Raw genomic sequence first — 21,773 nt, forward strand, 5'->3', positions numbered from 1 at the left:
GGAACTCCTGACCTCAAGTGATCTGCCTGCTTCAGCCTCCCAAAATGTTGGGACTACAGACGTGAACCACCTCACCCAGCCTGATTTTTGTATATTTATAGTCAAGAATCTATAAGGTGAAAAAGTCTACCATACTTTTGTTTCTTTGTTTTTGTTTTTTTTTTGAGATGGGGTTTTGCTCTTGTTGCCCAGGCTGGAGGACAATGGCACGATCTTGGCTTACTACAACCTCTGCTTCCTGGGTTCAATCAATTTTTCTTCCTCAGCCTCCTGAGTCACTGGGATTTCAGGCATGTGCCACCACACCTGACTAATTTTGTGTTTTAGAAGGTAGATGGATCACCTGAGGTCAGGAGGTCAAGACCAGCCTGACCAGCATAGGATTTCTCAACCTTGGCCTCCCAGCACTTTGGGAGCCTTGGCCTCCCAAAATGCTGGGATTACATTTGTGAGCCACTGCACCCAGGTCTTTTTTTTGTGTGTGTGACAGAGTTTCACTTTGTTGCCCAGGCTGGCCTCAAACTCCTGGCTTCAGGCAGACCTCCCTTTCTCCCTGCCTTCCTGCTCAGTTTCCCAAAGTACTGGGGTTACAGGTGTTTTCTTTTGAGCCATTTTGATTTGTCTTTTTATTAAAATTTTTTTTGAGGTAGGGTTATACTCTGTCACCCAGGCTCAATTTCGGTGTCGCCATTATAGCTCACTACAGCTTGACTTCCTTTTTTTTTCTTAGCCGGGGCTTATGGTAGATGTATATACAGCTTGACTTCCTATGCTTATGCAGTTGTCCCACCTCAGCCCCTTGAGTGGGTGTTACCTACAGGCACACAGCACCATGCCCAGCTAATTTTTATGTTTATATATTTTTGAGACAAAGTCTAGCTTTGTTTCTCAGGCTGGAGCACAGTGGTGTGGTCTCAGCTTTGCTTCTGAGGCTTAAGCCATCCTTCCCCCTCAGCCTCCCCAGTAGCTGGGACTGTAGACACACTCTCTCATGTCTGGCTAATTTCTTTTCTATCTTTTCCAGGCTGGTCTTGAACTGCTGTGTTCAAGCCATCTGCCCGCCTTGGCCTGCCAAAATGCTGGGATTACAGGTGTGAGCTACTGCACCTGGCCTAATTTTTAAATTTTTTATAGAGGTGGTATCTCGCTGTGTTGCCCAAGCTGGTCTGAGACTCTTAGGATCAAGTGATTCTCCCACCTTTGTGTCTCAAAATATTAGAATTGCTGGTGTGAGCCACTGCTCCTGGCCTAGATTTATCTTTTTAAAATCTTGCCTTTGACAGACTATTCACTCCAATAATAACATGTTCATGGAATTTAAAAGGAATTTTTTGGTGGAGGGAGAATGGGTTTTTTTCTGTATTGTTCAGGCTGGTCTTGAATTCCTGTACTCCAGTGATTTTTTCCATCTCAGCCTCCCAAGTAGCTGCAACTGTAGGTGTGAGCCACTGTACCAGCTGAAAGGAAGTAGTTTCAATTAGTTTATTTTATTTCATTTCATTTTTCTTGAGACAGCATCTCACTCTGTCATCAAGGCTAGAGTATGGTAGAGCCATCAGGGCCTACTGCAGACTCAACTTCTCAGGCTCAACTGATCCTCCCACCTCAGCCCCCTGAGTTGGATTACAGGCGTGTGCCCCATGTGCAGCCAATTTTTAAATTTTAAATCTCCCTATGTTGCCCAGACTGGTCTTGAACTCTTGGGCTCAAGTGACCCTCCTGCCTCACCATCCCAGAGTGTTGGGATTACAGACATGAGCCACCATTTGCAGCCTAATTTACTTTTAGAAAAATGTATTGATGCCTCAGTTCATTCAAGAAGATATTTAAGGAGGTTGTTTAATTAGTATTTATATCCTTGAATTCATAAAACTTAGAATTCATACGAATAATTTTGTGAGAAGCTTAATTTTTCTCATGTGTAATTTGTATCATTTTTAGGCAAAATGTTTCATGGATTTCAAAGCTGGAGGCACCTTGTGTCATATTCTTGGGGCTGCATACAAGTATAAAAATGAACAGGGATGGTAAGTTTTTGTATTTGTTTGCATGTTTTGATCTTAAGTTATTTACTTTTAAGTACTATTTCCTTGCATGGTGTCAGAAAATCCCGTAAGCACATTATGATTAAGTCTAATGTAGGTTGTGTTTTCCCAGAGCCCTAATTTATCTTGTTTCTACATCCAAGAAAAATATTAATCAACCACGTATTTATTTATTTTTGAAACGGGGTCTTCACAATAGTACGAAGAATGGTACGATCTCAGGTCACTGCGGCCTCTGCCTCCCAGATTCAAGCAATTCTTATGTCCCAGCCTCCTGAGTAGCTGCACCACCATGCCTACCTAATTTTTCTGTTTTTAGTAGAGACAGGGCTTTGCCATGTTGGCCAGGCTGGTCTCGAAATCGTAGCCTCAAGCAATCCACCCACCTCAGCCCCTAAAATTCTGGGATTACATGTATGAGCCACTGTAGCTGGCAACAACCATATGTTTATTAGGCAAGTGATACATTTGATTTTTTATAGATAACAGGTGAACATTATTAGCAAATTAGAAGGTAGACTTGCCATAAAATGTGTGTTTATAATGAACTCATACATTATATTTGAAGTGGATAGATAGCAGTGTTTTGTTTTGTTTTTGTTTGTTTTTTGAGACGGAGTCTCACTCTGTTGCCCAGGCTGGAGTGCAGTGGTGCAAACTCGGCTGACGGCAACCTCCGCCTTCCAGTCCAAGCAGTTATCCTGCTTGAGCCTCCCGAGTAGCTGGGACTAAAGGTGCATGCCACCACACCTGGCTAATTTTTTGAAGTTTTAATAGAGACGGGGTTTCACCATGTTTATCCAGGATGTTCTCAATTTCCTGACTTTGTGACCTGCCCGCCTTAGCCCCTGAAAGTGCTGGGATTACAGGCGTGAGCTATTGTGCCTGGCCTGTTTCCCCTGTCCCCTGCTCTGAGGCAGTCTTCCTCTGTCGCCCGGGCTGGAGTCCAGTGGTGCAATCTTGACTCGCTGCAACCTCCGCCTCCCAGGTTCAAGTGATTCACCTGCCTCAGCCTCCCAAGTAGTGGGGATAACAGGCATATGCCACCATGCCCCACTAATTTTTGTATTCTTAGTAGAGACAGGGTTTCACCATGTTGGCCAGGCTGGTCTCAAACTCTTGATCTTGTGATCCGCCTGCCTTGGCCTCCCAAAGTGCTGGGATTACAGGCATGAGCCACAACACTCGGCCTGTTTTTTTTTTTTTTTTTTTTTTTTTTGAGTTGGAGTTTCACTCTTTTACCCAGGCTGGAGTGAAGTGGCGTGATCTTGGCTCATTGCAGCCTCCTTTCTCTGGGTTCATTCGGTTCTCCTTCTGCAGCCTCCTGAGTAACTGGAGGCACCTGCCACCAGTCCTGCTAATTTTTGTATTTTTAGTAGAGGCGGAGTTTTGCCATGTTGGCCAGGCTGATCTCAAACTCCTGACCTCAGGTGATTCCACCCTCTTCCGCCCCCCAAAGTGCTGTGATTACAGGTGTGAGCCACTGCACCTGGCCAGATAGCAGTTTTAAGAGATCAGGTGAGCTAGGCTTTCAAAAGTATTCCAATTTGAATACTTAGGACAGGGATGAAAGGAGAAGTACAGATCGTTGCCTAGGTCAGTGTTGGAGATAGATTGAATTCCTGCTAAATGTTCTTGCTGTTTTGCTCCCTTCAGTCTTTCCAGCTTTTCTAGTTGTCTCTTTTGGTGCTATTTCTTTTTTTTTTTTCTTTTTTTTGAACTCTGGGGCTTCCACAGCTGCTGGGACTAGTGACATTTAATGATGATGGTCCTGAATTGAGGGATTGTCAGGGACATACTTGACAGGGTAGCGTTGGGGTACTGGAGAAGTTGTCTGGTAGTTTCAGCTTACTTATCTGTGTGCAGTTTATAACCTTAGCGTCTTTCCAGGAGAATACACATACAAGTTATATATTTTACCTTAAAAGTTAAGCTAACCCAAAACTTTATGGCTGGGAAGTGCAAATAAATATTTAGATCAACAATCAGGACAAATGTGTAATTAAATAATTTATATAGTAAATAGTAGAAGATACATACTTAAATGTGTATTTACTTAAATGTGTATAAGCATAATATAAACTTTTTATATATGGATAGTGTTTAATAGATATTGATTTGGACCACCTGAGGTCAGGAGTTCAAGTCCAGACTGGCCATCCTCGTGAAACCCCATCTCTACTAAAAATACAAAAAAAATTAGCTGGGCATGGTGGCGGGCACCTGTAATCCCAGGTACTCAGGAGGTTGAGGCAGGAGAATTGCTTGAACCTGGGAGTTGGAGGTTGCAGTGAGCTGAGATCGTACCACTGCACTCCATCCAGCCTGGACAAAAGAGCAAGACTCTGTCTCAAAAAAAAAAAAAAAAAAAAAAGATATTGGCTAAAAGAGCAAGAGGTAGCTCTTGCTGTCAGAGCTAGCTCTCTGTTTTCTAGTTCTATGTCTAGTTCTGATGTTGCACCCCTCACCAGGGTATTCCCTGATTTAAGACCAACAACATGTCTGAGTAATCGTAGAAATGGTTTGTACCTCCCGGACAAGGTGGCTCACGCCTGTAATCCCAGCACTTTGGGAGGCCAAGGTGGGTGGATCACTTGAAGTCAGGAGTTTGGGACCAGCTTGGCCAACATGGTGAAACCCCGTCTCTACTAAGAATACAAAAATTAGCTGGGTCTGGTGGCACATGCCTATAATCCCAGCTGCTCAGGAGGCTGAGGCATGAGAAGCGCTTGAATCCAGGAGGGAGAGGTTGCAGTGAGCCATGATCATGTCACTGCACTCCAGCCTGGGCAACAAAGTGAGGCTCCGTCTCAAAAAAAAAAAAAAGGTTTGTACCCTACTGTTAGCTCTGGTTTGCAAGTTGGACTCTTTTCTGTCCTCGTTTCTTGTTCAGCTGCTGTCACAAGTCCTGACCTGGACATTTGAGGATAGAATATCAAAGTGAAAAGATTTTTCCTGGGTCACATATTATGGAACTTGCTTTGTGTCTGTAGTTTGTGCACAATAAAATTTTTTTTTTGAGATTGAGTTTCTCTCTTGTTGCCCAGGCTGGAGTGCAAATGGCAGGATCTTGGCTCACTACAACCTCGGCCTCCCGGGTTCAAGCGATTCTCCTGCCTCAGGCTCCCTAGTAACTGGGATTACAGGTGTTTGCCACCACACCCGGCTAATTTTGTTGTATTTTTAGTAGAGACAGGGTTTCTCTACGTTGGTCAGGCTGGTCTTGAGCTCCCAATCTCAGGTGACCCACCCACCCCAGCCTCCCAAAGTGCTGGGATTACAGGTGTGAGCCACTGTACCTGGCCACACTGAAATATTTTTATCTGAAATCACTTGTAGTAGTTTAGAAAGATATGTGTAATTCAGTTTTTTTTTTTTTTTTTTTTTTTCTGAGATGGAGTCTTGCTCTGTTGCCAGGCGCCAGGCTGGAGTGCAGTGGTGTGGCACACTACAACCTCTGTCTTCCAGGTTCAAGCAATTCTCCTGCCTCAGCCTCCCGAATAGCACGGACTGCAGACGCGTGTCACCACGCCCAGCTAATTTTTATATTTTAGTAGAGACAGGGTTGCACTGCATTGGCCAGGATGGTCTCAATCTTTTTTTTTTTTTTTTTTTTTGAGACGGAGTTTCACTCATGTTACCCAGGCTGGAGTGCAATGGCGTGATCTCGGCTCACCGCAACCTCCGCCTCCTGGGTTCAGGCAATTCTCCTGCCTCAGCCTCCTGAGTAGCTGGGATTACAGGCACACGCCACCATGCCCAGCTAATGTTTTGTATTTTTAGTAGAGACGGGGTTTCACCATGTTGACCAGGATGGTCTCGATCTCTTGACCTCGTGATCCACCCGCCTCGGCCTCCCAAAGTGCTGGGATTACAGGCTTGAGCCACCGCACCCGGCCCATACAGTTTCTTTAAAGTTAAAAGTGGGGCTAAAAAGGGCGGATAGGGTTATCAGAGTCAGGAATAATGATTTTTCCAAGTCTTTTACACAGATTGTACCAGAATTATACCTTTCAGGTATAATTATGTACCTAGTTTCAATGTGCACCTTCCTTCATCTCTTGTACCTCACACACTTGAAGTGAATGTGTATTTTAGTAACTCTGCACACTGTTTGGATATCTGAATACTGACCTGTCATCTGACCATGCCCAGATTTGCCCTGTGTCTACCATGCCTCTCTGAACCTTGTCTGTGTTACTTTCATTGGACCTCAAAGTCTAGGTTGCATTTCTGTCTTTAGGTCTAAAGTTTGCTGGTTTCCTTACTATGGCCGAGCACTTTTTTCTCCTTATTTCATTACGGTTCTGCTTTCTTTCTTTCTTTCTTTCTTTTTTTTTTTTTTTTTTTTTTTGAGACGGAGTTTCGCTCTTGTTACCCAGGCTGGAGTGCAGTGGCGCGATCTCGGCTCACAGCAACCTCCGCCTCCTGGGTTCAGGCAATTCTCCTGCCTCAGCCTCCTGAGTAGCTGGGATTACAGGCACGCGGCACCATGACCAGCTGATTTTTTGTATTTTTAGTAGAGACGGGGTTTCACCATGTTGACCAGGATGGTCTCGATCTCTTGACCTCGTGATCCACCCACCTCGGCCTCCCAAAGTGCTGGGATTACAGGCGTGAGCCACGGCGCCCGGCCTGGTTCTGCTTTCTTACTGACTTCTCAGTAGTCTTTGTTTTAGTCTCTAATGACATGAAGCTCTAATGTCATGCATATGAGGTTGGATGGGAATACCTGGTAATTACTGGCATATTTGTGAAGAGACTGTACAAATTAATATTATAGAATTGGCCAGCTGTGGTGGCTCATGCTTGTAATCCCAGCACTTTGGGAGGTCGAGCTGGGTGGATTGCTTGAGCCCAGGAGTTTGAAACCATCCCAGGCAACATGGGAGAATCCAGGCTCTACAAAAAAATAGAAAAATTAGCTGGGTGTGGTGGCCATGCCTGTAGTCTCCGCTACTTAGAGGCTGACGTGGGAGGATCACTGTGGAGGCTGCAGTGAACCTGAGACCGCACTACTGCATTCCAGCCTGGGTGACAGGTGAGATCCTGTGTTAATAAAAAAAAAAAAGAGAGAGATTACAGAATTGGAATGTTAATGTTTGATCTTTCTGGATGTTTCTGAATAGCTAAAATCAATGAGTGTCTTATTTATGATTTTTCTCCTGAAGGATAAAACTTTGTATAGAATTAAAGTATAGTTATATGTAACTAAAGGATAATAAGCTTGACATACTTACGGAAAGCCAATAGATCTCTCAAAGGAGAGATTAAATACGAAGTTCAGTTAAGTAGTAGAAAAGTGACTGTTGGTGCCCACATGTGCAGAGATTAGGACGTTGTTTATTCTCTCTTACAGTTGTAAAGAGATTGTTATATGTTGTAACTTTTTTTGTTTTTGTTTTTTGAGATGGAGTCTTGCTCTGTCACCCAGGCTGGAGTGCAGTGGTGCCATCTTGGCTCACTGCAATCTCTGCCTCCTGGGTTCAAGCAGTTCTCCTGCCTCAGCCTCCTGAGTAGCTGGGATTACAATTGCCTGCCATGCCCATACCTGGCTAATTTTTGTATTTTTAGTAGGAATGGGGTTTCACTATGTTGGCCAGGAAGATCTTGAACTCCTGACCTCAAGTGACCCTCCCTCCTCGGTCTCAAAGTTCTGGGATTAAAGGCGTGAGCCACCATGCCCAACTTCTCTCTGCTTTTTAAGTAGTTTATGTTTTCTATAATAATAAATGAAAATGGTTTGCCAAACCATGATTTAATAGAATGACCAAATAAGCAGTATACTAAGTAAGGGAAAGATGTAAATACATAGACATTAAGAAAAAATTAACCACAGCATTTTGGGAGGCTAAAGTGGTAGGATCGTTTGAGGCCAGGAGTTTGAGAACTTAACCTGGGCAGCATAGTGAGACCACATCTTTACAAAAAATTTAAAAATTAACTAGGCATGGTGACATATACCTGTAGACTCAGCTCCTCAGAAGGCTGAGGTGGTAGGATTGCTTAAACCCAGGAGGTCAAGGCTGCAGTGAGTCAAGATTGCACCACTGCACTCTAGCCTGGGTGACAGAGCTCTCACAAATAAAAAAATTAAAGTACGAAAACCAGATAAATATGGTATAACCTTGGTTGAAAAATTTTACTTATCAATTAATTTTTGCTTTCTATTATCGCAGAAAGATGTTGAAGCTTCAACCCATAAGAGGAATGCAAATTAGAACTATGATCGTTAGGCCGGGCACGGTGGCTCATGCCTGTAATCCCAGCACTTTGGGAGGCTCAGGCGGGTGGATCATGAGGTCAGGAGTTTGAGACCAGCCTGGCCAAGATGGTGAAACCCCGCGTCTACTAAAAATACAAAAATTAGCAGGGTGTGGTGGAGGGCGCCTGTAATCCCAGCTACTTGGGAGGCTGAGGCAGAGAATTGCTTGAACCTGGGAGGTGCAGGTTGCAGTGAGCTGAGATCACTGCACTCTAGCCTGGGAGATAGAGCAAGACTCTTTGTCAGGAAAAAAAAAAAAAGAAAAAATCAGACTCTTAACACTGGATGGATCCCAGGTGAAGAGTTTATTCCTCAGAAGTGGTATAAAAGGGCATCAGAAGTGAACTTTTATAGGGAAGAAGAAAAATGCACTGAGCCAAGGGAAAGACAACAATAGAGCCAAACAGTTTTGTGGGGAAATGACCAGAGGTAGCCTCAAATAAGGAGCTTTGTATAATGACAGCAAGCTATAATACCCTGGAGACCATTCCCACAGGATGGTCTAATATGCCATGCCCCAAAAGGGTAGCAAAAATCCTAGTGGGGCCAGATGGGATAGCTCACACCTGTAATCCCAGCACTTTGGGAGTCTGAGGCAGAAGGATCACTTAAGGCCAGGAGTTCAAGACTAACCTGGGTAACATGGTCAGATCCCATCTCTGTTTTTAAAAATAATAAAATAAACGTCCTAGAGGTAATCAGAGCTCTGAAACAGGTATGCAAATATGAAGAATGAGGGGTGAAGAATTAGGAAAGGAAAGTATATTTACTATTCATTAAGTGGAAGTATATCATTATAAAGGTCTTCATCCTTGTCTTCACATTGAATAGTCTGAGGAGAAAGGAGAAAGGCTGGTCTTGCTTTCTTGGGTGGTAGAGGTAGAAGAAAATCCACATAAGAGTAGATCTGCTCAGTTCCAACCTGTGTTGTTTAAGGGTCAAGTTTAGATATTTTGCTGTGTATTTATTTATAAAATAGAAGGTTAGAAAGCATAGTAACACTATAGGCTGGGCGCGGTGGCTCAAGCCTGTAATCCCAGCACTTTGGGAGGCCGAGGCGGGTGGATCACGAGGTCAAGAGATCGAGACCATCCTGGTCAACACGGTGAAACCCTGTCTCTACTAAAACTACAAAAAATTAGCTGGGCATGGTGGCGCATGCCTGTAATCCCAGCTACTCAGGAGGCTGAGGCAGGAGAATTGCCTGAACCCAGGAGGTGGAGGTTGCGGTGAGCCGAGATCACGCCATTGCACTCCAGCCTGGGTAAAAAGAGCGAAACCCCGTCCCAAAAAAAAAAAAAAAAAAAAAAAAAGGATAGTAACACTACCATTATTAACAAATGTGAAAATTAACAATTTTTAAATATTATTAAATATTCATTTAGTGTTCAAATTTCCCTCATCTCATAAATGATTTTTATATCTTATTTGAATTAGTATTCAAACAAGGTGCAGACATTGCCTTTGGTTAATACGACTTTAATTCTCTTCAGAAAAAGATAAAGTTTTCTTTTTTACTATCTCTTCCCTCTCTTTTCCTCACAAGTACCTCTCCTCTACTAAAACAGTTGTCTCAAGGGATTGCCCATGTTTTATTAGATTTTGCTTGTATGCCTCCAGTTTATCATTTAGCATGGTCTTCTAAATTTCTTGTAAACTGGTTGTGGAAGCTGAGTCTGATTTGGTTCGATTTTTTTGGGCAGCAGTAATACATCATAGATAATGTTTTATTCTTCTATCTGGAGGTATATAAGAATAAAACTTATTCTGTTGTTTATATGTGTAATGGGCAGACATTGATGTTCAATGCTTAGAGTCATTTCATTACAACTTTACAGTCACAATATTCTATTTTTTTTTTTTTTTTTTTGGAGATTGGAGTCTCACTGGTTTCCCACCCGGGGTTCAATGGCTCAATCTCGGCTCACTGCAACCTCCTCCTTCCGGGTTCGAGCGAATTCTCCTGCCTCAGCCTCCTGAATAGCTGGGGTTACAGGCATCTGCCACCACGCGCAGCTAATTTTTGCATTTTTAGTAGAGACAGGGTTTCACCATCTTGGCCCGGCTGGTCTCAAACTCCTGACCTCGTGATCTGCCCACCTCGGCCTCCCAAAATGCTGGGATTACAGGTGTGAACCACTGCGCCCAACCTATTTTCACCTTTAAAAATAAACAACAGAGATAGATATATTGCCATGTTGCCCAGACTGGTTGCAAACTCCTGAGCTCAAGTGATCCTCCCTCCTTAGCCTCCCAAAACGCCAGCATTACAGGTTTGAGCCACTGTGCCTGGCCAATGCTATATTTAAAGCTACTGTAAATTCTATTGTAATTTACCTATTTTTCTGCTTTATTGGACCCTTTGCTTAACTTCTTAATTGTACTTTCCTTGGAAACATTTTAATCTTATCTTACCACAGTAATAATATGTATTAGTCACTAGTCATAATGAGCATTCATTTTTTTTTTTTGACAGGTAACCAAAAACACTTTTATTTTCATCTTCAAAGAAGAAACTCTTCTTTTTCCAGGATAATCATGATTAACTTACAAAAATGAGTACACATCTTCAAAGCACTTCCCTTTAATGGGAAACTTAGCTTTATAGGATTTAAACAGAAGGCAAAAAAAAATTCCATTTTCTTGTCATTATAAGACAAAACAGAATCTAGTGTAAGCCAAGGAAACTCATTCATACTTCAGGTCCTTCTCCTCCAGGAACCAGCATTGTTATATTATTTCCATTTAGCAAAATCTGATCTAATTTAGTAATCCTTCTTCCTTCTGGTGTAATTTCAAACTCAGTGACATCTTCCAGTACCATATTGACAAAGTCATCAAATCCTAGAAAAGTACCAACAATTTCCTTATCACTCTTCATAACAATGTGAATTCTTGATCCAATACATTTGTCCACAAGCTCTAACGGCAGCAGCTGCGACGGGTTGGTAGTAGCGTTAGCCGCCATGGCCACGCCGGAAGTCAATTTTTTTTTTTGAGACAAAAGTCTCGCTTTGTCACCAGGCTGGAGTGCAGTGTCGTGATCTCAGCTCACTGCATCCTCCGCCTCCCAGGTTCAAGCAGTTCTCTGCCTCAGCCTCCCCAGTAGCTGGGATTACAGGCATCCTCCACCACGCCTGGCTAATTTTTGTATTTTTAGTAGAGATGGGGTTTCACCATGTTGGCAAGGCTGGTCTTGAACTCCTGACCTCACACCTGCGTTGGCCTCCCAAAGTGCTCGGATTATAGGCATGAGCCACCATGTCCTTCCGATGAGTAGTTTGCTTTATAAAGCTATACATTCTTCTAGCCAGTAGGGCTATAAAGGAAAAGTTTTAAAAACCTAACCATTGTATCTAATTAGATGTCTAATAAGTTAGGTCTTCGATGGGGCTGTATCAGTATTGTGCACAGGATGTATCAAGAACATGAAAGGCTGTGTGTGGTAGCTCACACCTGTAATCCCAGCACTTTAGGAGGCCAAGGTGGGGAGATTACGAGTTCAGGAGTTCGAGACCAGCCTGGCCCACATGGTGAATCCCTATTTCTAAGATACAAAAAATTAGCCGGGCATGGTGGCACACACCTGTAATCCCAGCTTCGAGGCTGGCAGGAGAATCGCTTGAACCTGGGAGGAGGAGGTTGCAGTGTGCTGAGATTGCATCATTGACCTGGGACACAGGGCAAGACTCCGTCTCAAAAAAAAGAAAAGAACATGAAAGATGACTGGGCGTAGTGGCTCATGCCTGTAGTCCCAGCACTTTGGGAGGCTGAGGCGGGTGGATCACCTGAGGTCAGGGTTTGAAAGCAGACTGGCCAACGTGGAGAAACCCTGTCTCTACTAAAAATACAAAATAGATTAGTCGGGTGTTGTGGAGCATGCCTGTAATCCCAGCTACTTGGGAGGCTGAGGCAGAAGAATTATTGAACTCAGGAAGCAGAGGTTGTGGTGAATCGAGATCGCACCACGGCACTCCAGCCTGGCTGACAGTAAGACTTCATCTCAAAAAAAAGAAATGAAATAAGATAGGCTCAGCTTCATAGAGCAGTGACTTGGGGACTGCTTTTGGAAGTGATAGTGTCAGGCCCATTGAGTGGGTAGTAACATTCTGGAAAGGCTGTAGAATTTCAAAAGAAAGTTTGGAAGCATGGGGAACATCTCCAGGATAAAATAGCATGACATGTGAGTTAAGAGTATTTAGCTCTCGCCTCAGACTGCCTTATGCTAGGTAGTTCATGGTAATGATTAAGAAAATTAGAACTATGGGCCAGGGGTGTTGGCTCATTCCTGTAATGTCAGCATTTTGGGAGGCTGAGGCGGGAGGATTGCCTGAGCCCAGGTATTTGAGACCAGCCTGCACCAATAGAGTGAGACCTTTGGCTTTACAAAAATAAAAATAAAAAGCAATTACCTGGGCATGATGGCTGGTGCCTGTGGACTCAGCTATTCAAGGCTGAGGTGGGAGTATCCCTGAGCCCAGGAGTTCAAGGTTTCAGGGAGCTATTACTGCACCACTGCATTGCAGCCTGGGTGACACAGTGAGACCCTTCTTCAGAAAACAAACATTGTAACTATAGCTAGCATGTATTGCTTACTTAATTTGTATTACACTTAAGCACTATTCTAATATATACCTCATTTAACCTTCACAAAAACCTGCAGTAGGCCATAATATTTATGAAGCAATTGATCCTTGGGTTACCAAATTGCTCAAGACTAAGGTAGTTTTCCACAGTCCTTACTCTCAGTCACTAAGCTCTACTCCTCTCCTGAATGTTAGTGTTAAAAGAACTAAAACGAAGCAAAAACAAGGTAGGTATTGAATAAAAAGTAAGGAGAAACAGGCATTAGACTTTGTAAAGATTTAACCACATGGAAGTGACTAGGAATAGACCAAGATAATATAAGTATGCTATGTTTGGGTGTTTGGGTTTGGGATACCCCCAGCTATACATGATTTCAGATTAAAGGATGATCTCTGTTCTTGACTGTTACTGTGGCCAGTTAAAAATTTTATTTGGAGAAATCTTGTCTGTTTAAATCACATGTCTTACAGCTATATCAGAATTAAATACCCAAGATGCTTTCCTTTGTAAGGAAACAGAACAGAACACAGATACTGTTGAATTTGAACAAATGGTTTTTAAGCATGTAGACAAACTTTCCTTATACTTGAAGTAAAGTATGGTAGCTCTCTGCCTTTGGATCTGTGGATTACTTTTCCATAAGATATAAGATGTCTCAGATTTAAGGAAAATTAGATAGATGAGTCATGGAATTGATACTTCATTTTGACTGAGGTTGATCTTAATACTCTTTTATAAAGGTGTTGATACTGGGTGTTCTTGTTTTTTTATTTTTTATTTTTTGAGATGGAGTGTCACTCTGTCATCAGGCTGGAGTGCAGTGGTGCGATCTCGGTTCACTGCAACCTCCGCCTTCCGGGTTCAGGCGATTCTTCTGCCTCAGCCTCCCGAGTAGCTGGGACTACAGGCAAGCAACACTGCTAATTTTTGTATTTTTAGTAGAGATGGGGTTTCACCAAGTTGGCCAGGATGGTCTCCATCTCTTGACCTTGTGACCTGCCCACCTCAGCCTCCTAAAGTGCTGGCATTACAGGTGTGAGCCACCTTGCCCTGCCTTGTTTTTGTTTTTTATGAGATGGAGTCTCGCTCTGTCGCCCAGGCTGGAGTGCAGTGGCGCGATCTCAGCTCACTGCGTTCTCTGCCTCGTGGATTCAATAAGTTCTCCTGCCTCCGCCTCCTGAGTAGCTGAGACTACAGGCGTGTACCACCACACCCAGATAATTTTTTGAATTTTTAGTAGAGGCGGGGTTTCCTCTTCTTAGCCAGAATGATCTCAATCTCCTGACCTTGTGATCTGCCCACCTGGGATTATGGGCATGAGGCACTGTGCCCAGGCTGATGCTATATATTCTTTTTTTTTTTTTTTTTTTTTTTGAGACAGAGTTTCGCTCTTGTTACCCAGGCTGGAGTGCAATGGCGCGATCTCAGCTCACCGCAGCCTCCGCCTCCTGGGTTCAAGCAATTCTCCCTCCTGAGTAGCTGGGACTACAGGCACGCGCCACCATGCCCAGCTAATTTTTTGTAGTTTTAGTAGAGACGGGGTTTCACCATGTTGACCAGGATGGTCTTGATCTCTTGACCTCGTGATCCACCCGCCTCGGCCTCCCAAAGTGCTGGGATTACAGGCGTGAGCCACCGCGCCCGGCGCTATATATTCTTATATTACTGAGAGAATATCTCACACATTTTGTAGAGTGTTAATTTTCAAATCTTTCTAATTTACTTGTATTAAATTCTAAAACCACGTTTTCATTTGTGTTTTAAGACGGGAGACAAATTAACCTAGAAATTTTCTTTTTTTTTTTTTTTAGGCGGAGGTTTGACCTACAGAACCCATCCCGAATGGATCGTAATGTGGAAATGTTTATGAACATTGAAAAAACATTAGTGCAGGTAACTTGGAAACTTAGGCTATTTAAAAAGTTTTCCTTTAATATAATTTCAGTTTTAAGGTTGGCTTTATTGGATTGCCAAAAGAATAAAGGAAGAAAATATTCCGAAAGGTATTGTTTTATTATTTTTATGAGTGTTTGGGAATCAGAGCTATAATTAATTTTGTCTTTTTAAGACTATTAAAATTTATGGTGAGATAATTTATAATATTCTTCATTAATTTTACCTAATGTATTGTTTGAATTGCCTTTATTTTATTATAATATTTTTAAATTTTTTTTGAGACAGTCTCTCTGTCACCCAGGCTGAAGTGCAATGGTTTGATCATGGCTATTCTCACTGCAGCTTTGAACTCTGGGGCTTACGTAATCCTTTCACCTCAGCCTCCCCTGTAGCTGGGAACTGCAGGCACATGCCATCACACCTGGCTAATTTTTTGTATGTTTTGTAGAGATGGGGTTTTGCCATGTTGTCCAGGTTGGTCTCAAACTCCTGAATTCAAGCAGTCTGCCTGCTTGGCCTCCCAGAGTTCTAGGATTACAGGCATGAAACCCGGAGTCCAGCCTGCCTTCATTTTATTTAGTATAAGTACTCTTCCATCCTATTGTTCACTTGATCAAATATTTTCTTTCGATTTGTTCCATTGTTGTACCATAAATATACATATTATTTCCCTAACTCTATTATAACCTGGAAAAGAGAACGCTTAAATTTCTTATTTGTTTTTCCTAGTATGTTTATTGTTCGATAGTTTATGTTGATCACTCAATTAACCTTCCTGGGGAGAGGTAGCTGGCAAAAATTCAGTCAGATATTATTGTTAATTCAATATGTGAAAGTTGTTTGTCCCACAGATTCTTAGCTAGGGAAATAATTGGATATGTTTTCTTTGTTTTTTCATGGTTTGGGGAGTTAACATACATGTTCTGTCATTGCTATTTTTTTATTCTTGGAATGGAGTTTCTTGTCGCCCAGGCTGGAGTACAGTGGCACAATCTCAGCTCACTGCAACCTCCGCCTCCTGGGGTCAAGCGATTCTCCAGCCTTGCCTCCTGAGTAGTGGGGAGTACAGGCACCCACCATCACTCCTGGCTATTTTTTTTTTTTTTTGAGACGGAGTTTTGCTGTTGTTGCCCAGGCTGAAGTGCAATGGCACGATCTCGGCTCACCGCAACCTCCGCCTCCTGGGTTCAGGCAATTCTCCGGCCTCAGCCTCCCGAGTAGCTGGGACTACGGGCATGCACCATCATGCCTAGCTAATTTTTGTATTTTTAGTAGAGACGAGGTTTCACCTTGTTGACCAGAATGGTCTCGATCTCTTGACCTCGTGATCCACCCTCCTCGGCCTCCCAAAGTGCTGGGATTACAGGCTTGAGCCACTGCGCCCAGCCACTCCTGGCTAATTTTGTATTTTTATTAGAGAGGGGGTCTTAACAAGATGGTCTCTAACTCCTGACCTCAAGTGCCCACTCGCCTTAGCCTCCTAAAGTGCTGAGATTACAGGCATGAGCCACCACGCCTGGCTTGTCATTACTGTTTTTAAGATGAACTATAATCCCCTTCCATAGTTAAAAACACAACGTTAGGCTGTTAAAGTAAATTTGGGTAAAATTGGGGAGGAGGATTAATCTGGTAATATGTTATGTTATCTTGATGAAAAAGTTACTGAATTTCTTTAGGTCATGTTTCTCAACATTTTTTGTGGCAGGTGTGACTCAATGCAGAAAAGGTTATCTGGGGATGGTTTGTGTAGTGTGTAAATAATGTGATATTATTTCAAAACCAAGAGAATTTGAAAGTCTGTTCTTTTTGTCCTCAGAACAATTGTTTGACCAGACCCAACATCTACCTCATTCCAGACATTGATCTGAAGTTGGCTAACAAATTGAAAGATATTATCAAACGACATCAGGTAATAGACATGATCACTTCAGATAATTAATAATGGACATGATCACTTCATTTTGTAGTTGTGCCGGGCGCTGGGGCTCATGCCTATAATCCCAGCTCTTAGGGAGGCAGAGGCGGGAGGATAGCTTGAGTCCAGGAGTTCAAGACCTGCCTGGGCAACATAGCGAGACTCCGTTCTGTACAAAAAGGAAAAAAACAAAAAGACGAAAAAAGAAAGCATTTTGTAGTTGTAAGCCTCTAATAATAAATGTCAACCATAGTATTGTTTTGGATTTCTTGATATATTTGCATCAAAAGAAAGTTTTTTCTTGAGTTTTTTTTTCCTTTTTTAGAGATGAGGTCTCACTTTGTTGCCCAGGCTGGAGTGCAGTCTCACTATCCTAACATACTAGCTCACTGTAGCTTTGGACTCCTGGGCTCAAGAGATCCTCCATGGTTCTTTTTTTGTTTGTTTTTTGTTTTTTGAGACAGTCTCGCTCTGTCACCCAGGCTAGGGTTCAGTGGTTCTCGATCCCGGCTCATTGCAACCTCTGCCTCCCAGGTTCAAGCAATTCTTGTGCTTTAGCCTCTGGACTTGCTGGGAGTACAGGTGTGTGCAACCACGCCTGGCTAATTTTTGTATATTTCGTAGAGATGGGGTTTTCCCATGTTGGTGAGCCTTGAACTCCTGATCTCAAGTGATCTGGCCACCTCAGCCCCCCAAAGTGCTGGGATTGCTGGCGTAAACCACTGTGCCCAGCCATGATGGTTTCTCCCTATGTTCCCAGGCTGGCCTTGAACTCCTGGCCTCAAGTCATCCTCCAGCCTTGGCCTCCCAAAGTGTTAGGATTATAGACACGAACCATCACACCTGGCCTCTTTTTAAGTTCTTAAAGTACCAGTGTTTTTTTTTTTCTTCACTCACCTTTAGCTTTTAGCCTAGAGTAGTAGCATTTAATAATAAGTCATTGGTACAGAGTCATTAGTCTTATTTTGAAGTGTGCTTATATAGACCTAAGTAGACCAGTGTATTCTGTATCACAGAACTCTACATCGCAGAGATTATAAAGTCAAATAGAGTTGGTTACATAATTGTTGGTAGAAAGAAATGAAATATTACTTTCAAGTAACCCTATCTCCCCTAACCCCCCATTTTATGTATTCTGTTGACATATGTGATTTTTAATAAAGAATTGAAATCTCCCCCTTCCCTAAGCTTACTTTGTGGTTTTTTTGTTTTTTTGTTTTTTTTTTTGGAGATGGAGTCTTAACACTATTGTCTGAGGTAGAATGCAGTGACGCCATCTTGGCTCACTGCAGCCTCCACCTCACAGGTTCAATTCAAGCAGTTCTCCTGCCTCAGCCTCCTGAGTAGCTAGGATTACAGGCGCCCACCACCACGCCTGACTAATTTTTGTTTTGTATTTTTAGTAGAGATGAGGTTTCAGTATGTTGGCCAGGCTGGTCTCGAATGCCTGACCTCGTGATCCATCTCCCTGGGCCTCCCAAAGTGCTGGGATTACAGGTGTGAGCCACTGTGCCCGGCCGCTTACTTTGTCTTGATACACATGTACTAGTAATGTATTTTGACATTTTTTTGTTTTTTTGAGACAGAGTTTTTACCCTGTCACCCAGGCTGGGGTACAGTGGTGCAATCTTGGTTCGCTGCAACCTCCGCCTCCCGGATTTAAATGATTCTCCTGCCTCAGTCTCCCGAGTAGCTGGGATTACAGGTGTCTGCCACCATGCCCAGCTAATTTTTGTGTTTTTAATAGAGACGGGGTTTCACCATGTTGGCCAGACTGGTCTTGATCTCCTGACCTCAAGTGATCTGCCCACCTTGGCCTCCCAAAGTGCTAGTATTACAGGTGTGAGTCACCACACTTGGCCAAAATGTAACTTTTATATACATCAGGAAACTAAATTTGCATGACTCATTTTATTGTAGTACTTTATTACGGTGCTGTCAAACTCAACTTGACAATATGTCTGTATTATACTTTTGCGCATAGTCCTAGCTCATGACTCAAGGCCAGGAACTGCATTGATTTTCTTGAAATAATGATAATTTGTAATGATTTTGGAAGTAATTTTAAGAAGTTGTAGTTCCTGGCTGTGCACAGTGGCTTGTATCTCTAATCACAGCATTTTAGGAGGCTGAGGCCGGTGGATCACTTGAGGTCAGGAGTTCAAGACCAGCCTGGCCAACATGGTGAATTTCTATTCGCTGGGCGTGTGCATGCCTATAATCCCAGCTACTCGGGAGGCTGAGGCAGAGAATTGTTTGAACCTGGGAGAGGGAGGTTGCAGTGAGCCAAGATCATGCTGCCACACTCCAGCCTAGGTGACGCAGCAAGACTCCGTTTAAAAAAAAAAAAAAAAAAAAAAAATTTGTAGTACCCATGTTACTGATGTGGATACCCAGAGAGAGAGAGATCTATAGAGAACTAGCTAATATATCCTTGAATTACTTTTTCTATATAGGAGTCTAAACCGTGTAGACAATTTTTTGGTTTATTGTCGTTAATCACTATAGAAATAAAGTCTTTTAATAAGAAAGTCTTATAAGTAAAACCATGCTTTTATAATTCTTATGGAATTTGTATCTCACATCTCATAGTTCATTTGCCATGTGCTTTATTTTTATGGTTTTTGTTCGTTTGCTTTCCAGGGAACGTTTACTGATGAGAAGTCAAAAGCTTCCCACCACATTTATCCATATTCTTCCTCACAAGAGGATGGTAAGTTGGTTTTGCGTTATGAACGGGTAAGCTCATATATCATACCATATGTGGATTTTATGTCGTAGCCTCAAAGACTTAAACAGAATAACCAGTTTTTTATTTATTTTTATTATTATTATTTCTTTTTGAGAACAGGGTCTCTGTCACCCTAGCTGGAATGTAGTAACGTAATCTCAGGTCACTGCAACTTCCACCTCCCAGGTTCAAGTGATTCTCCTGACTCAGCCTCCAGAGTAGCTGGGATTACAAGCACCCGCCACCTCACCCAGCTAATCTTTTGTATTTTTAGTAGAGATGGGGGATTCATCATGTTGACCAGGTAGTCTCAAACTCCTGCTTCAGGTGATCCACTTGCCTCAGCCTCCCAAAGTGCTGGGATTACAGGCATGAGCCACTGCACCCAGCCAGAAAAGAGATTTTTCAGTATTAAATAAATCCTACAGATTAAATACATAGTTTCCTTTAATGAAGAATTATGCCGAACCGCCCTTTTTATTGACTTAACTGGGCTATAAGCAAACTAATTTCCTGCAGCCTAACTTTCTACTTGTTAGACTGTTATTTCTTTGTTGCTAATCATCTGGATGTTAAGACTAAGCATGTCTTACATATTAATCTGATCAATATCTGTGATGTCTCTTATATTTTGAAAATTAAGAGACTTGTAAATTAGAGGCATATCTCTGGGAAAAGGGTGGCTTACAGGGCCTAACAGCAGGGTATTATTTTGGTGAATTTACAGTGATTTAGTTTCTAATTTCAGCTCTTCTTTTCTGAAAGTTTATTTTCTTAGTGGCCAGAGTTTATCAGACCTATAGAGACTGAGTTGTGCTAACCATTCTTTCAAAGGACTGCATTTGGAAACATAGTTAATTTGGAGTGAGAAATAGATTTTCTATGGGAATGCAGTGGTCAGATCTTCTGGTAAGCACAACTTATCCCTGTGGGACATTTATATGAATAAGTTATATCAGATTTGAATGGCTAATTACCCCCTACTGAGGGGTAAAATACTGAATATTTTGTCCTTACCACTTGCAATTTTGGTAGAAGTCAGCAATGAAAACAGACAATCCCTATATACTTGCTAAATAATCCATCAGGGAAGGTTTAAAGAACAATTAAAGAAGGATTAAAGGATTAAAGAAGGTCAAATAAGAGATGACAATGTAAATAGACATCTCTGGAACTGAATAATATTGAAACGAATAATACAATAGAACGTTAACTTTTAAAAGGCTTAGTAGAAGCTGTGCCTAGAGGAACATTTATATCTTTATATTAGGAAAGGAGAAAGGTTAGAAACCAGTGGTCCAAACATCTTTCTCAAGAAATTAGAAAATACCAAATTAGACCTTTTCTAACGAAAAAAGGAAAGAATAAAAGAACAAAAATTAATGAAGTAGAAAGTACATATTTTGAGATATTCATCAATGTTACATGGTCCTTGTGAAAGACTAATAAGGGCCTGGCATGGTGGCTCACACCTGTAGTCCCAGAACTTTGGGAGGCCGAGGCAGGCAGATCACCTGAGGCCAGGAGTTTGAGATCAGCTTGGCGGACGTGGTGAAACCCCTTCTCTACGAAAAACACAAAAAATTAGCTGGGCATAGTGGTGGGCACCTGTAATCTCAGCTACTCGGGAGGCCAAGGCAGGAGAATTGCTTGAATCCAAGAGACGAAGGTTGTGATGAGTTAAGATCACACCACTGCACTCCAGTCTATATGAAAGAGTGAGATTCCATCTCCCCCAAAAATAATAATAAAGTACACAACTGAAGTTTTTTAAAAGATATTTACAGAAGCCGGGCTCGGTGGCTCAAGCCTGTAATCCCAGCACTTTGGGAGGCCGAGGCGGGTGGATCACGAGGCGAGGTCAAGAGATCGAGACCATCCTGGTCAACATGGTGAAACCCCGTCTCTACTAAAAATACAAAAAATTAGCTGGGCACCGTGGCGCGTGCCTGCAGTCCCAGCTACTCAGGAGGCTGAGGCAGGAGAATTGCCTGAACCCAGGAGGCGGAGGTGGCAGTGAGCCAAGATAGCGCCATTGCACTCCAGCCTGGGTAACAAGAGCAAAACTCCGCCTCCAAAAAAAAAAAAAAAAAAAAAAGATATTTACAGAGTTGTACAGCCATCACTGTTAAAGCAATAAACACATTTTGAAATTAAAATAAACCCGTATATATTAGCAGTCACTTCATTCTTTTCTCACCTTAGGTCTTGACAGCCAGCAGTCTGCTTTCTTACTATATGAATATATCTGTTCAGGACATTTTATAGAAATGAAAGCATATGACATACTGTCTCTTATGTCTCATTCTTTTTTTTTTTTTTTTTTTTTTTTTT

At 42.3% G+C, this 21,773-nt stretch overlaps 1 protein-coding gene and 1 pseudogene across 3 annotated transcripts in view; one reads left to right on the plus strand and one right to left on the minus strand.

Annotated features, from left to right (window-relative positions):
* The window catches only part of SMARCC1 (SWI/SNF related, matrix associated, actin dependent regulator of chromatin subfamily c member 1), a 215,906-nt gene that overhangs the window by 48,240 nt on the left and 145,893 nt on the right, over window positions 1-21,773 (plus strand). For both annotated transcript variants that reach the window (XR_004275039.1, XM_032297943.1), the window contains exons 3-6: window positions 1,942-2,027; window positions 14,709-14,790; window positions 16,610-16,702; window positions 19,352-19,421. Coding sequence is in view for 1 of the 2 variants with exons in the window: in XM_032297943.1 (XP_032153834.1) it covers window positions 1,942-2,027; window positions 14,709-14,790; window positions 16,610-16,702; window positions 19,352-19,421 (331 nt within the window). In the remaining variant the exon portion in view is untranslated. The remainder of the gene's footprint in view (window positions 1-1,941; window positions 2,028-14,708; window positions 14,791-16,609; window positions 16,703-19,351; window positions 19,422-21,773) is intronic.
* Window positions 10,788-11,307, minus strand: LOC116564687 (annotated as a pseudogene). The gene has a single exon (XR_004275041.1). The product of XR_004275041.1 is annotated as a U6 snRNA-associated Sm-like protein LSm5 pseudogene (transcript).

Source organism: Sapajus apella, unplaced genomic scaffold (genome assembly GCF_009761245.1).
Source record: "Sapajus apella isolate SASKATOON/1434 unplaced genomic scaffold, GSC_monkey_1.0 scaffold38, whole genome shotgun sequence".
Taxonomy (NCBI): domain Eukaryota; kingdom Metazoa; phylum Chordata; class Mammalia; order Primates; family Cebidae; genus Sapajus; species Sapajus apella.